At 38.7% G+C, this 14,219-nt stretch overlaps 1 protein-coding gene across 11 annotated transcripts in view; it reads right to left on the bottom strand.

Annotated features, from left to right (window-relative positions):
- Window positions 1–14,219, bottom strand: part of MARK3 (microtubule affinity regulating kinase 3) — a 61,130-nt gene that overhangs the window by 23,745 nt on the left and 23,166 nt on the right. For all 11 annotated transcript variants that reach the window (XM_010711944.3, XM_010711946.3, XM_010711945.3 and 8 more), the window contains exons 4-11: window positions 12,286–12,334; window positions 11,573–11,638; window positions 8,363–8,433; window positions 3,428–3,484; window positions 2,045–2,281; window positions 1,826–1,945; window positions 1,027–1,126; window positions 663–775 (exon numbers count right to left, since the gene is read on the bottom strand). In XM_010711944.3, the coding sequence (XP_010710246.1) occupies window positions 663–775; window positions 1,027–1,126; window positions 1,826–1,945; window positions 2,045–2,281; window positions 3,428–3,484; window positions 8,363–8,433; window positions 11,573–11,638; window positions 12,286–12,334 (813 nt within the window). The remainder of the gene's footprint in view (window positions 1–662; window positions 776–1,026; window positions 1,127–1,825; window positions 1,946–2,044; window positions 2,282–3,427; window positions 3,485–8,362; window positions 8,434–11,572; window positions 11,639–12,285; window positions 12,335–14,219) is intronic.

Genomic DNA, 14,219 nt, shown 5'->3' with positions numbered 1-14,219 from the left:
CCTGCTTAGAGGTGCAGGCAACAATGCTTAACTATGCCCAACATCTATAAAGTTCTTGTGCAACTGCCTTAGGTGAATCTCAGCAGAATTTGAAGCCTCTGAAAGGATGAAAATCCAGCTCTCTACTTCCAATCTTCTCCCTCCCCTCAGTTCCATAAGATTTGAACAAGAAATGTGAACTTTTTCAGCAGAAGCCACCAGACTAACTCCTCCAGCAGAGGAACTGAGAGCAGTTCACTGATGCCTTGCTCACTTGGTATCATATGGGAAAGTACTCTGTAACGTGAGAACATTTTTAGACTAACAGGTCGTATTCCTCAATTCTCTTAAAATATTTACAGCAAACACATTTGCACTTGAGCTCTTAGACTAGGTAGGATAGTAACTGGCATACAGTCCTTATGAGGAGCAACTGATGATCAAACAGGATAGTTCTTAGTATCCTACAGGGACTAGTTTACCAAATCAGACCATGTTGAGATCACATATAACAACATTCAGACAGTTCAGCTGACACTTACGATTAGAAAAAATTGATTTAAATTGTACTAGACTAGCATGCAGGAATGCAGTGCCTACAGTTACCGATTTAATTTTTGCCTCTGATTTTTCTACTGACACTGATACATTTGGTTCTTTACATTTGGAAGAGTGATCCTTACCTCTGATGATTTCCTTCCCAGCAATAAGTATGTAGCTGTGATTTCGTCATACTTCATTTTACTAAGGGATTCTTGAATTTCCTCTTGAGAATATCCCATTCCTACCATAATATCTAAAAACAAATACACGCTGTAAGCAACAAACACTTTGATGTTTACACTGCTTGAATGTTCAACTTCAGAAAGAAGAGAAAGAAAGAAATATTTCAAGAATGAAACAAAACAGTTAACTATGAGAACAAAAAAGCCTAGTAAGACATCAAATTAAAAGATTAGTTACTTCGTCCAAATGAGAAAGAAATATAGTGTGGTGTAGAAATACATCATAAGAAATAGTAACATATTCTGAAAAATACTCAATTACCTATTCTTTTCTGGTCCGAGATGTCTAGTTCTGGTTCAACAAAAGGTTTAAGTTCATCCTCCTCATGCCCTGCATTGATCCACCTGTCCTTCATAATTTGCTATAAGGAAAGGTTTTTGTTACTACAATATACTTAGTAGCAAAGAAAGTGAGCTGTGGAAAGAATGACTCCCCCACCTAACAAATACTAATGTTTGCTCACATTTTTCTTTTTCAGAATAGGCCCCAGCACATACTCAGTTTTGCTCTGCTCCTGTTACAGGAGCAACTATGCACATCAGGGTGAACTACTGCCCAATCAACACTATTCTAGCACACAGCTAGTGTGAAAGTCCAGCACACAGACAAGGAGCACCAGGTCACCTCTGACAAGTCACAGTTGACTACAAAAGTCTATGGAAGCCAGCATTATTTTGGTCTTTCTTCTCCACAATTGCATGAAATGCAAGAAAAAGGCAACCAGACCATAACCTAGTAGAGAATACTCCCACATCACTTTTGTTAAGTTTTGGTCGATCATCCATTAGCACAGGAATCAAAATGCTTGCTATCAGGAAAAAATTTGTCTGATGTGTGCAGTGTAAAGTCTCATTCATTTTGGAAATAAGAAGAGTTGGTTGTCTTGTAATCCCTGCAAATAAAACTTAAAAAAAAAAAAGTTGTGCCTTCTACTGAATTCCCCTGGAAACCCACTCCAAATAAACTATTCATGAACAGCATGAAGATAAGTTACTGACCAGCTCAAAAATAAAGCTTGCAAAATATAATGATGAGCTTACTAAGTTATTTTTGCCATTACCTCTAGAGTGCCTCTTTTTGTTGGGTTTAGCACCAGGAAACGTTTGAGGAGGTTTTCACAGTCTGTGGACATGTAGAAAGGAATCCTATATTTTCCCCTTAGTACTCTTTCTCTAAGTTCCTTGGTAACAGAAGAAGAGACAGTAAGTTGTAAGCAGCGCATAATTAAAACATTAAGAAACATACCCCTTGAAGGCCAACATTCCTGCACAAAGCTCACCTTTAAATTCTGCCCATCAAAAGGAAGAGATCCGCTCACGAGGGTATAAAGAATAACACCTAAACTCCAAACATCTACTTCAGGTCCATCATATTTTTTCCCTTGAAAAAGTTCTGGAGCAGCATATGGTGGGCTGCCACAAAAGGTGTCCAGTTTATTTCCAACTGTAAACTCATTGCTAAAACCAAAGTCAGCTATTTTAATGTTCATATCTGCATCTAGCAATAGATTTTCAGCCTGAAAGAGAATGAAAGGTTTGTAAAATAAACTTAAAATACTAGATTTAAGAGGCTACTGCCCATTTTAACTCATTCTTAAAATGCAAATAGTTGGAACATCTGTTAACATTCCCCTTCCCTGCAAGGTCTTTTGATACACTTCTGACTGTTCATATATTCTGTTTTAAAATAGTCTATACAATGGCTTCAGTCTATGGCAGCTGTTGTGATAACTGAAAACTGTGCTATTACCATCTGTTTTCTCCATGGAAGTACCGTAGCTAACATTTTTAATCTATGAAGATTAAAAAAAGAATTCTCTCACTACTCCTTATTTACATGGCATTCCTGCAGAAGTTTGACAGTACATACAACCTTTAAATATTTTTCAAGTTTGGACTAGTACATTTTGTTGTTCTTTTAATTTAGAAAACTATGATATATTTAACATAGCGATATTTAATACAAAAGGCACAGTTTCAAGAAGGGATAGGTTGAGGCAGTATGGTATTAAAGAGGGGAGATTTAGATCTGATGTCAGGAGAACATTTTTTACTCAGAGGGTGGTGAGGCACAGGAACAGGATGCCCAGAGAAACTGCGCCAGTTGGATGGGGCCCTGGGCAGCCTGAGCAGGTGGGGGGCAACCAGCAAACTGCAGGGGGTTGGAGCAGAGTGGTCTGCAAAGGCCCATCCAACCTAAGTCATGCTGTGATTCTACAATCACCATTTTGTGTCAAGTGACAAAAAAAAAATCATTTTTTATTTTGTCATCACGATTGATCATTCAATTCTGTTCAAAATCAGAACTTGTCACACCTCTATCAAACTAGGTTTGTGGAGTGTTTTTCTGTTTGTTTGTTTTTATTTTTAAGACCTTGCAGCTAACACTGACTTCTAACAGACTGAAATCTGATCAGAGGGTAAAATGCTATCTTTCAAAAGCCATGAGATTTCAGTACTGAGAAGCATAACAAATTCTTTTATTAGAAATTCTAATAGTTCTATATACTGTAAACATTTACCAAAATCTGCTATAATGTAAGCAAAAGAAACCCCACACCCCAAAGTATATCCTACATTTTATAGGCACCATAAAGATCACAGCACAGGTACAAAAACCAGTAGTTGCAGACACACACACACACACACTTTTCCCCACTCACCTTGAGATCTCTATGAACAATATGCTTTTGATGGCAGTACTGCACTGCAGATACTATCTGGATAGAAAACAAGCCCAATTATATAAGTGGTATCTCAAAGAAACAGTTTCAATCAAAAAGTTCAACATTTATTATTTATGTGGACAGGTACTTATCAATTCAGAGCTATATATGCAACTACTCCAACATATTTATGGGAAAGCTGATAAATAACTTAGCTTATTTAGGTGTTTGTTACTTAATCTATTTGGTTTCTACTACGTTTGAAAGAGGATTTTGTTTTCTCCTGTATGACTAATTATAGAACAGTAGAAGTAATGTCTTACAGAAAGGTTACTGAAGTATTTCCATTCCAATACCATATACAGCTATAAAAGCTTTCCCTTTAGACTGAAGTTTTCCAGCCCCTGTCCGAAGGTGATTTTTCATGCCATAGCATGGAGAAGAAAGGCTAAGAAATGGCATGGCTACTAGAGAAATTACTGGGGGAAAGCTTGTCTGGCTAAGTTTCAGTTATGCACTGACAGATGACCACGTATCTGACAAGAGCTGCATATGCTGTTTCATATACTGTATGAGAGTAGCAAACAATAGAAAAACTATATGCAGAATAATCCAGAGTAATTTCTTCCATCATAATTTCCAAATATCCTTGTTTTTGCCTGCTTTATGTAACTAACTATATAAGCTACTTACACAGCTGTCCCAGTATATTGCTTTAGAGCTGCAAGCGCAGAACTTTACGTGTAGAGAAAAGCTGGATAAGGTCATATTGTTACATGATCACAAATGCTGTCAAAATACATTTAACGTAATGCACGTGTGTTCAGAATTGAGGCACGTATTATAATTTAAAATATGTTAATTGCATGTAAAAATAATATACTGTAATAACTACACTTAAATGCATTTCCATTCTGCATTACAGATTAACATTTTCAGTACAGAAAGATGAGGTGACATTAATGCTCCCAAAAGTAACTCATTAGAAAGTAATCCAGCTTAGCATAACAATCCTCCTGCATCTGCAGGAAGCAATGTTGTGCTCTCAGTATTTAGAATAGATGAAAGCAAGGTTCTTGGCAGGTTAAAACAGCGTCTTACCAGCCATTTTGCATTTGAAGCTTCAGTAACATTGTCTTAATCTTTGTGCCCCTGCATTACTGAATCATGCATATCTACAAAATACCATCTTAGAAGCCGTGTTCGATGAAAAGTTGAAATACTTCTGTTTCTACACTTCCATTCTGCTTTTGTTCTTCCTTTATGCACTGATAAGACTCCCACTTCAGCTTCTGCCAGCCACTAAAGCAGGCAAGTTCTCCCATGCCACCACCTGTACCACCCATGAGGTTCTCCCTCTCCTCCCCACTACCATTCCCTTGCACCAGTCACAAGCTCCCCTTTCTCCAGGTGCTCCCAAGCCTGCCAGCACCACAAACACCTCATGCTTTATTCAGCACAGCAGAGAGGCAGCACAATACTGCTTGCTTCTGAGCTGCTTTTACTCTAAGAGCAAGAAGTCTAGCAGATTATCCATCAGCTGTTTTCTCCAGGGATACTTCTGAACTATTCTGCACCACAACAGGACAGCACAGACTGCAGAAGCAAGCCAAATCCAAAAGGAAGGGAAATAATGCAATGCACGTAAGAAACATTAACAACAGACAAATCTGAATGAAGAACACAAAGTATGGCTTCACTGGGTTGAATTCTTTGCCTTCCACGTTCTGTCACTTGTTCCTTTCCAGCCCCCTCATTCCCAACCTATTAGTGTGAGAAACTTGCTGATACTTGGTAGGTGGAGATAGCAGGGCAAGAAACAGAAGACTTCTAGCTGTAACAACAGGAGCACTTCAGTGCATTTCTCAGTGCATTTCTTCAGTGCATTTAAAAAAAAATCCGTATAATCACAGGATTTTAAGAACAAGATGGCACATGTTATCTCTAAGGAACTATTCTTTGTAAGGATTAGCTCATTGAACAGAACAACAAAAGCACAAATAAACAACCTCCCCAGGTCTCTTCCACAGTGCTAAAATGACATTTTGTTTCTTAACTGTAATATACAACAGTAATATGGATTTTGTGGATTTTTTTATTTTCTAAGACTTGTCCTAATATATACTACTAACAAAACTCAATGAACTGCTTCTACAGGAAAGAGTGGGAAGACTGAAGGAAGCCAGATCTAATCTGATACAGTAGAGGAAGAGAGGGAAGTAATACATATTCATTTTCTATTTTTTTGGTGGGAGGAGAACACTCATTCACCTTCCTTTTTACCTGACTCCCCATTTTTGCATCAATTCCTAACCAGACAGGCAGATTTCTGTATGGAGTAAGGATGGTGAGACTGAACCAGAACTGTCTGGAAATCTTTTATTGGGAAATTAAAACTAGGTGACATTAAGAATGCAAAACATTCTGGATTTGAATTTCTCATACACGGCTGCACAAAAGGAAACTGAAATGGAGAACTGCAGAGTATGGCTGTATTTTTAGTGTTTGTACCTTCTCATATGTTCCTTTTCGAGCATGACTGGAATAACTTGATCACTATCTTGTTTTTTTTCTCCCCATTAAAAGGTCCAAGTATGCATAATAAAATGGACAAAATATATATTTGTATATAAATATATGTTTAAACAAGTAAAGATGGGAGAATTACCAAATCCTGCTCCTTGTCTGTAGAGAGAGAAGCTAAAATGCTGCTTCTGATAAAACAAGTGTTTTATGCCTAAATTACGTCTACTGAAAGAAGAAACAGGATCTGAAAATAAGATATAATATAATGTATTGTAAGTACTCAGCTCAATACCATGGCACAACTGTTTCTGCAGTTTAAAGAGGCCCCTTTCTGTTAAACTAGTTAGTGAATTAAAAAAAAAATCCCTATTATGTCCTAAATCCATCTAACATTAGGACAGCTGCACTGAATCAGATAAAAGTCCTACACAGAGCATTCTCCCTCCAGCAATGGCTAAAAGCTATATGAAGCTATTGTGAGACTTCAGTAAGGTAAAAATGAATGGTTTTATGACCCATAAACCCAGTAAGATCTAGTTTCCTCTCACTGTCCTGCAGTCAAAGTCCTGGTGTTGGATAAATGTCAAGCTTTGATCAAAGTTTTCTGACTTCTGTCCCACATGCATGCTCTTTTCTCCAGCAAAGTGTGATGAGCTCACACTATAGCTTCTATCCTTAGGGTATTACTATGGTTCTCTTTTTTCCCCAAACACTCAAGCTTTTGTTGCTCTCAACAACCTATCTTTGAGATTGAGATCCTCTACAATTGGCTGAATTCAGCAACCAGTAAAGTCAGCTATTGAGGAAAGACAGAGGCAGCTGCCTACTCCAGGTTTCTGAAAGGAAACAAGACTTACAGAAAGAGAACTAACACATATTGCAGTAGATTGAAGTGCAGCCACCCATGTATCTTTATGAACAGCATTCATCCTGCTGAATTACAGAAATAAAGCAGGGAATTTGAAGTAAAACACTTAATGGGTCTAACATTCAGCTTAGCAGTTTTATCTTTTAAATTCTTTTCCTTTGTTTTTGAAGAAGGTGGGGCTTTTTTTTTTTGGAAGTTGCCTATGTCCTGTACTACCCACATTATTCTATAAAATATGTCTGATGTATTTCCACAAGTTCTCACATAAAGGAGAGTTGAATCCTTGAGAGGAAAAAAAAAAGGTAAATGTACAATGGAATTACTGCACGATTCATTTCCGCACAACTCCTGCTAAAAGAAAGGTAGCACAAAGATCAGAGAATTAGTTCTCAGCATTCACATGTGAGAAAGAACAGCAAATTCTTTGAAGATATTTCTGAAGAACTTGAGGTGACATTATAAAGAGAAAGATAATGGTTTGGGATTTAAAGACAGCTAAAGTGGAAATGACTGCTCCACAACACAGCACAATTGATCACACATATTCCAATGCACAGCAAAGTACATACGAAGTACTTAATCACAAAGGAAAGTGCTCTACCTGAAAAAGTATTAAATTTAAAGATATCAGGTTTTATTACAGAGGTAGAAAAATTTTCCTTATGCTAAAGCTCTATATTGGGCTAGTAAACACAAATCACATCTCCTGAAGTCTGCAGCTGCCTTTTTTGTTCTTTGTTTCTTTTAATCTTCTGCAAAAATAAATACAAGACTTCTTTATTAATTCTCACAAATTCATCTTAGTTATCCAATGGGATGGTAATCACATAAGCACTTACAAGCACGAGAGCAGATAAAAGAGTACATTAGGCCAGTTAGATCTGCAAATGAAACACCAGCTGCTACAAGAGGATCTGGATCTTTAGTTATGCAAAAATATTTATGTTCAATATTGCTTTATTGTAGAACAGAAATGCCTTTCTAAAGATGAATGAAATTCCAGCATTTTCATAAGTTCAGTTTATCCATCATAAAGTAAACTATGAACTAACAAGCCTAGAAATTATTCTTCAGTGATGTTTTAGAACAGCTGTTAAATTGCATCTTTTCATACAAGTGCACGGGTGTGAATGGGTGCCTACTTCAGGCACTGCCCATGTTTGCTCCTGACCTGGTTTGCAGTGTGTTATACTTGAACAATCTCCAAAAGGTTGCAGACCAGCTGAAGTAAGGATGTATGAAATCAACCCAGAGGAAATGAATTTTGGAACAGAGTCCACCAAAGCAGTCACTGTGTTCTGGCACTCCCAGACACCCTGGCACGAACACTAAGGAAGCCAGCACTGCTGAATGGACTGCTAACCCCTCCAAAATATTGCTGAAACCCAAGTTTCCTCTCACTGAGTGCTACGAGTGCTACAAGTCCACACATCCCAGTGAACATTGCTAGGAGTCAAACACAAAGGACAGCTGTTTCATCCATTTCAGCATTAAAAACAAGGTGGAAAAAAGCTGATGTATAGGAATGTTATACATACCTGTCTAAATTTAGCTCTTGCTTCCTTTTCCTTCATTCTTCCATGCGCAACCAGATAGTCAAACACCTCCCCTACAATTTAATAATGAGACACATTAATGCCAACTCAGAATACAGAGATTTCTCTCTAGCACTTACTCACAGCAGCTTCACTGGAATGACTGTATTACAAGTTGAACTCAAGGTTAAGGTTATAGGTTAGCCCAAGGGAACAAGGCAGAAGAGAACACAAACAACACCATCTCTTACAGAAGAGAACAATAAGGCTTAATTAAAGACTGGATATAGACAAAAACATTTCCTTCCAATTGTTTATGACAGAAAAGCAATGGCAATACTTCTATTTTGTAAATTGAGGTGACTTTTACTGCTTCACAGACTTTCTCACAAGGGTACCTTTTGCACTGCAAAAGTAAGCTTCATATATGAAAACATCTGATGATACCTATAAATACTGTTATACCAGCACAGTAATTTTTCTTTGCACAGGCAAATGAAGTACCTTAACCAAAACAGAAATCTTAGACATAACCTAGGCCTGAAAGAGACATTCCCAGTGAAAGCTGTAATAATGAACCTACCAGGACACTGAGATGACCCATCACACAAGCATGAGGTCAGTAAGACAGCAACGTTACAGAATCACAGAATGGCCAGGGTTGGAAGGGACCTCAAGGATCATGAATCTCCAACCCCCCTCCCACAGGCAGGGCCACCAACCTCCCCATTTAATACTACACCAGGCTGCCCAGGGCCCCATCCAACCTGGCCTTGAACACCTCCAGGGATGGACGGGGCATCCACCGCCTCTCTGGGCAGCCTGTTCCAGCACCTCATCACTCTCACAGTAAAAAACTTCCCCCTGACATCCAACCCAAATCTTCCCTCCCTCAACTTAAAACCATTTCCCCTTGTCCTGCAGTTATCAACCCTTTCAAAGAATTGATTCCCCTCCTGTTTGTAGGCTCCCTTTAGGTGCTGAAAGGCTGCAATGAGGTCACCCCGCAGCCTTCTTTTCTCCATGCTGAACAATGCTCCCTCAGCCTGTCTTCATAGGGGAGGTGCTCCAGTCCCCTGATCATCTTTGTGGTTCTCCTCTGGACCCTCTCCAACAGCTCCCTGCCTTTCTTGTACTGGGGGCCCCAGACCTGGACGCAGTACTCCAGAAGGGGCCTCACAAGAGCAGAGTAGAGGGGGACAATCACCCCCCTGTCCCTGTTGGCCAGCCCTCTCCTGATGGTGCTCAGGATGCCATTTGCTTTCCGAGCTGAAATGTACAAGCTGAATTACCTCTGAATGTACAAGCCCAATGTTGTATGGCTAAAGGAGTGGATGTCAAAGGAGACTACCAAAGTAGCACAAAAATCTGTGTTTTTTTTTAAACTTTGTTCTTCACTGGTTTTAAGCCAATCTTGCATTTTGAAGCATGTCAGTACAGGCTACATTTGAGCTCATGGCACAGCCAACAGGCCCGTGGAACATTCATGCGTTGGTGAGAGCACAAATCTTAACTAAAAACTGACAAGTATAAAAAGAAAAAGAACTCCCAACAGCACAGTTTAGCACAGTTTTTAAGACTCTTCATCGATATGCAAGATTAATATTAATTTTAGAATTGAATCAAATACTTAAATATTCTCTATTGAGGAAGATACCACTGTTCTGCAGATAACCACCTCACAAGGAAATTGCTGTGTTAAAGATGGAACTTTTTAAAGTTCTAAAGAAGGAACTTCAGCAAATTGAAATAATAAAAAAAGCTAGAGTCATACAGCAGAAAAAGCAATAACTGAGCATTCTGAGGGAACGTGAGGATTTTCTACAGAATATCTTTGCTTCCCTCACAGCATTACTACTTAACACCCAAGTCAGAAAATTCTCCCAGGTACATTTCACAGCCATTTCTTCAGAAAATTTGAAGCAGCAAGGCTGAATGCTTTCATAATTTAGGTAAAATGATACCAGATAAGGAATTATAATCAATTTACGCAAAATACTGCAGTTACTGGAATACAGCTCCCCTCATCCTCCAACCAGGGTTCACACAGCTCATGTGAGAGCAGTCTCTTGAAAATAGAAAATTGATCTTTGTCACTCAGAAAAGAGGCCATGCCTGCTTTGAGCACCACCACATGTGCACAGAGCGCTGCTCACAGCCTTTCAGTGCAATATGCATTTCTCCATTCTCTTACTGAGATCTTAATCTCATTACTTCAGAGAACTGTTGGCCCTTCTACCTTGTGGAAGCCAATCACTAGATGGCAATAGGACTTCGTTTTTAAGTGTAGCACCATCGAACTGCAGAGATGCCTCCACAAAGGTGTACTGGTCAATATCACAAAAGTGTTTTATAATGCTTGTTTCTGTTTAGACAAAGCTTGGCTGAACATTCAGGGAGTTGCTAGAAAACAGCATGGGCAATCTTGGGATCCTTTACATGTTTTATAATAATTATCTAACCTTCACATAATCTAATAGAATTCAACGTTGAAACTTATCTGAGATGAAACTCTATTTTCCTCCCAAAGCTGAAGAAAAGGCTCAACTATTTGAGATTCCCAGATGCTGATGCTAAAGGGTCACATTGACAAAGAATGGGCTATCAGGTTTTAGCCAGCCAAGAGTAACTTAAGCCCAAATATCTTAATTCTAGCTCTGCTGAAAATATCTGACACTGCATGGTGCAGACTTTTTCCCCCCTCTGCAATCAGGAATAAGTAAGTTCCTCCAAAACTTCCCTCCTGAAATGGACATAGGTAGTATAGTAATATTTGACAGCAGAATGTCTGTGATGAAGGTATGTCAAACACCACCAACATCTAAAAAAATTGAAGTTGCAGTACAATTTCTTTTGATACACCCCCCACCCATGTTTTTACCAAGTATCTTATGCAAAAGAAGACACTAGCTGAATACAAAGCCTGACATTTGTTATAGACAAAAGCAATTAAAGGCTGAACAAAGATTCAAAGATTGCAATTAAATTTAAGTGGTAAAACAAAGCAAAGATTACTAAATTCCAGTAAGCTCAGAAAGGTTTTCAAGATACGAGGACTGAACAAGTTCTTGAGACTAGTAAAGACTGCTTAAATTTGTATCCTACCACGACATTAATATTTGCTAAAAACAAAACCAAAGCATTAAACTAAAAAGTGCTTTCTGCCACTTGGCAATTTGTTTGCCTCTTGGCTCTAATAAAAAACTTACTTACCCCCACTTGCATATTCCATTATTAAATAGAGAGTTTTTTCAGTTTCAATGACTTCAAATAATTTCACTGGAAAAGAAAGCAATTTATTAATCAATTAGCTAGTTGCAGAAGTATTCATTTAATTCCAAAGGGAATTCTGTTGAAGAACAATAATTTGCTTGCTGCTTGATAGTATCAGAATATTACTCTAGAGAAGCTTTTTTTCTCCAATATCTCTAAGTGGAAAATACTCCAACACATTTGCTCAACTCGTAAGGATCAACATTTTGTCATGAAACAAGACTGTTGGCTATGAAGAAAAAGCAAGTAACTTATGCAGAACTTCCACGAATTTGAGTGTCAGCACTGAGCATCACCAACAGCCATTTTTACACCTGTTGACAAGTAAGTTATCAATCAGTTTGCTGACAGTACTGTAACAGAAGTGCTTCAACTAAGCCTTACAATCCTGAACAATTTCTTGACCAATTCTTGTGTTGGTATACAATTATTTTAATGAGAAATTAAATTCAGTAAAAATCATTATTCTACTCAAAAGATGCGAGCTATCAATAAGTTATGTAAATACCAGTTTCATGTAAAAGGGTCAACATTTTTAGTTTTGTTAAACAATTAAGACAACGTATTTTTTTTACTGCTACATAACAGTATATTAACCCTCTAGTGCAGAACCTTCTTTTAAACTTATATATTACATGAAATAAACAAGGTACCTATATTTGGATGATTTAAGATCTTCATTATTCTTACTTCTCTAAAGAGCTGAAATAAACATAAAATATGAAATGTTAATGAAAGTAATAGGCAACATCTGTTCTTCCTAAAGCCTGATTTGATATACTTAGCTAATTTTAAACACAAAGAGCAAACATTACTATTAGCATTTCAACAAAGGTCATTAAATTAACCACTTACTGGAGGGAAGAGCTAAGTGCCTCCTTGTTTTAAGCCTGCCCTAAAAACCTGAAAACACCCTCAAAGTGCTGCAGGTAGCTCAGGAAACAAGTGATCTCAGCTCTGTGGGGCCTTGGTGCCCCAAAGACCATTTTAAGCCTACGCAGCTCCTCGCAGGCCACTACACATCTCATACAGTTTCACATCTTCATAGAAAAAGCTTGGTTTCAAAGTTCTACAAACCCCATGCAGAGCACCATTTGAAGACCATTATATTAGGTTACTGGTATGAACTCTTCACCACTTTGTTGGAGGTCAGTCTTCCACGGGATGCTACAGAAATGCTGTGGTGCATGACAGGAGCTTGGAGGTGAAATAACAACTGCTTACATCACAAAAACCATGCTGTTCAATGAGCAAGTTTTATGCACGAATAAATGGTCATGCGAGTCTCCTCCTTGGGCCTTAAGAGCACTCCTTCAAGATGCCTAAGGCACAAGAACATGTAGCTCAGGCCTTGGTAGCATAGCTTCAAGAATTCAAGGCTGCTGACCCAGCGCACAGACTGTGCTAGCCAGTTCATGGGGCAAAACTCCAGTGGTCTTTTCTTGACCAAACAATCCCTGGTTGAGAAAAGATACCACTATCTGAGGGTAAAACCTCAAAGGGATCAGCCTACTGCCACCTTCTCCACCATGCACAGGCCTGCTGCCTTCCTTCACGCAAGCGTTGGGGTTAATCTGAATTGATGCACGAGGTCAAAGCGTGAATTTTACAGGATAATCTCACCAAAATCAAGACTCCTTCCAAAAATACCTAAGCCTTCTGTTGCAGCTCCTTACCTACCCCAGCTCATCTATTTTAGCAGAAGGGATGGGGGCAGTACAGATGCCAGAGGAGCACAGCCACCTCTTTCGGGCACGGCATGGATTTAGTTCAACTGTGCTGTGTTCACAGACCACATACTGGCTCTGCAGGGCCTCTTTCCTAAACCCTCGCAACAGCAGTCATGGGAAGGGAGTCTTGCTTGAGTAGTTGCTTCCAAAGAGTTCAACTCTGCCTAATCAAACAGAGTACACTCTGTCCTCCTGCAGTGGGACACGCAACTGCATTTAACACATAACAAATGAAAGCCAAGCTTATTACTGATCAGCCGTTAATTATTTTCACCTTCGAAAATTCTCTTCTGCAAAAACCAATTTTAAGAGGCACAATAAACACAATGTAATAATAAGAATGCCACAGGTGTTGTTATTGCAATATAAAATGTTTTAAAGGTGCTTGTTAATAGTAGATGAAATAACAGTAATAAAGAAGTCCCATTTCTTCTCCCAGAGAAGACTAAAGATAAGAAATGTTACAAAAAAACTCCAAGTGCAAATGCTGTTGTATTCAGATTCCTTCAACTCTCTGTAGCCACAGTTAAAACAAACAGCAACAAATAAAACCCACAAAGAATGACCTTTTTAGGCAGCATGTTACACGGTAGCCATGCGCATAACATCTCTTCCTCTATAGCTCCCCCCGTGCCAACCCAGGACTCCAGATGGCTGACATTCTTAAGCCTTGATTATTTTCTAACAGCATGCTTCAAAATGAGGGAGTAATTGAGTGGTTTTATTATAAATCTAACACCAACATCTACAGGAACACTAGTAAAACAGCAGATCATACTGAACCTAATGTAAAGAGACCAAAGCAGAAAGCACAGACTCCACAGGAGTGCGGACAAGGGAAAAAAAGAAAGCATTTT

Source organism: Meleagris gallopavo, chromosome 5 (assembly GCF_000146605.3).
Source record: "Meleagris gallopavo isolate NT-WF06-2002-E0010 breed Aviagen turkey brand Nicholas breeding stock chromosome 5, Turkey_5.1, whole genome shotgun sequence".
NCBI classification, from domain to species: domain Eukaryota; kingdom Metazoa; phylum Chordata; class Aves; order Galliformes; family Phasianidae; genus Meleagris; species Meleagris gallopavo.
Note: the sequence above shows the minus strand (reverse complement) of the source record. Positions and strands in the feature narration are given on the sequence as shown.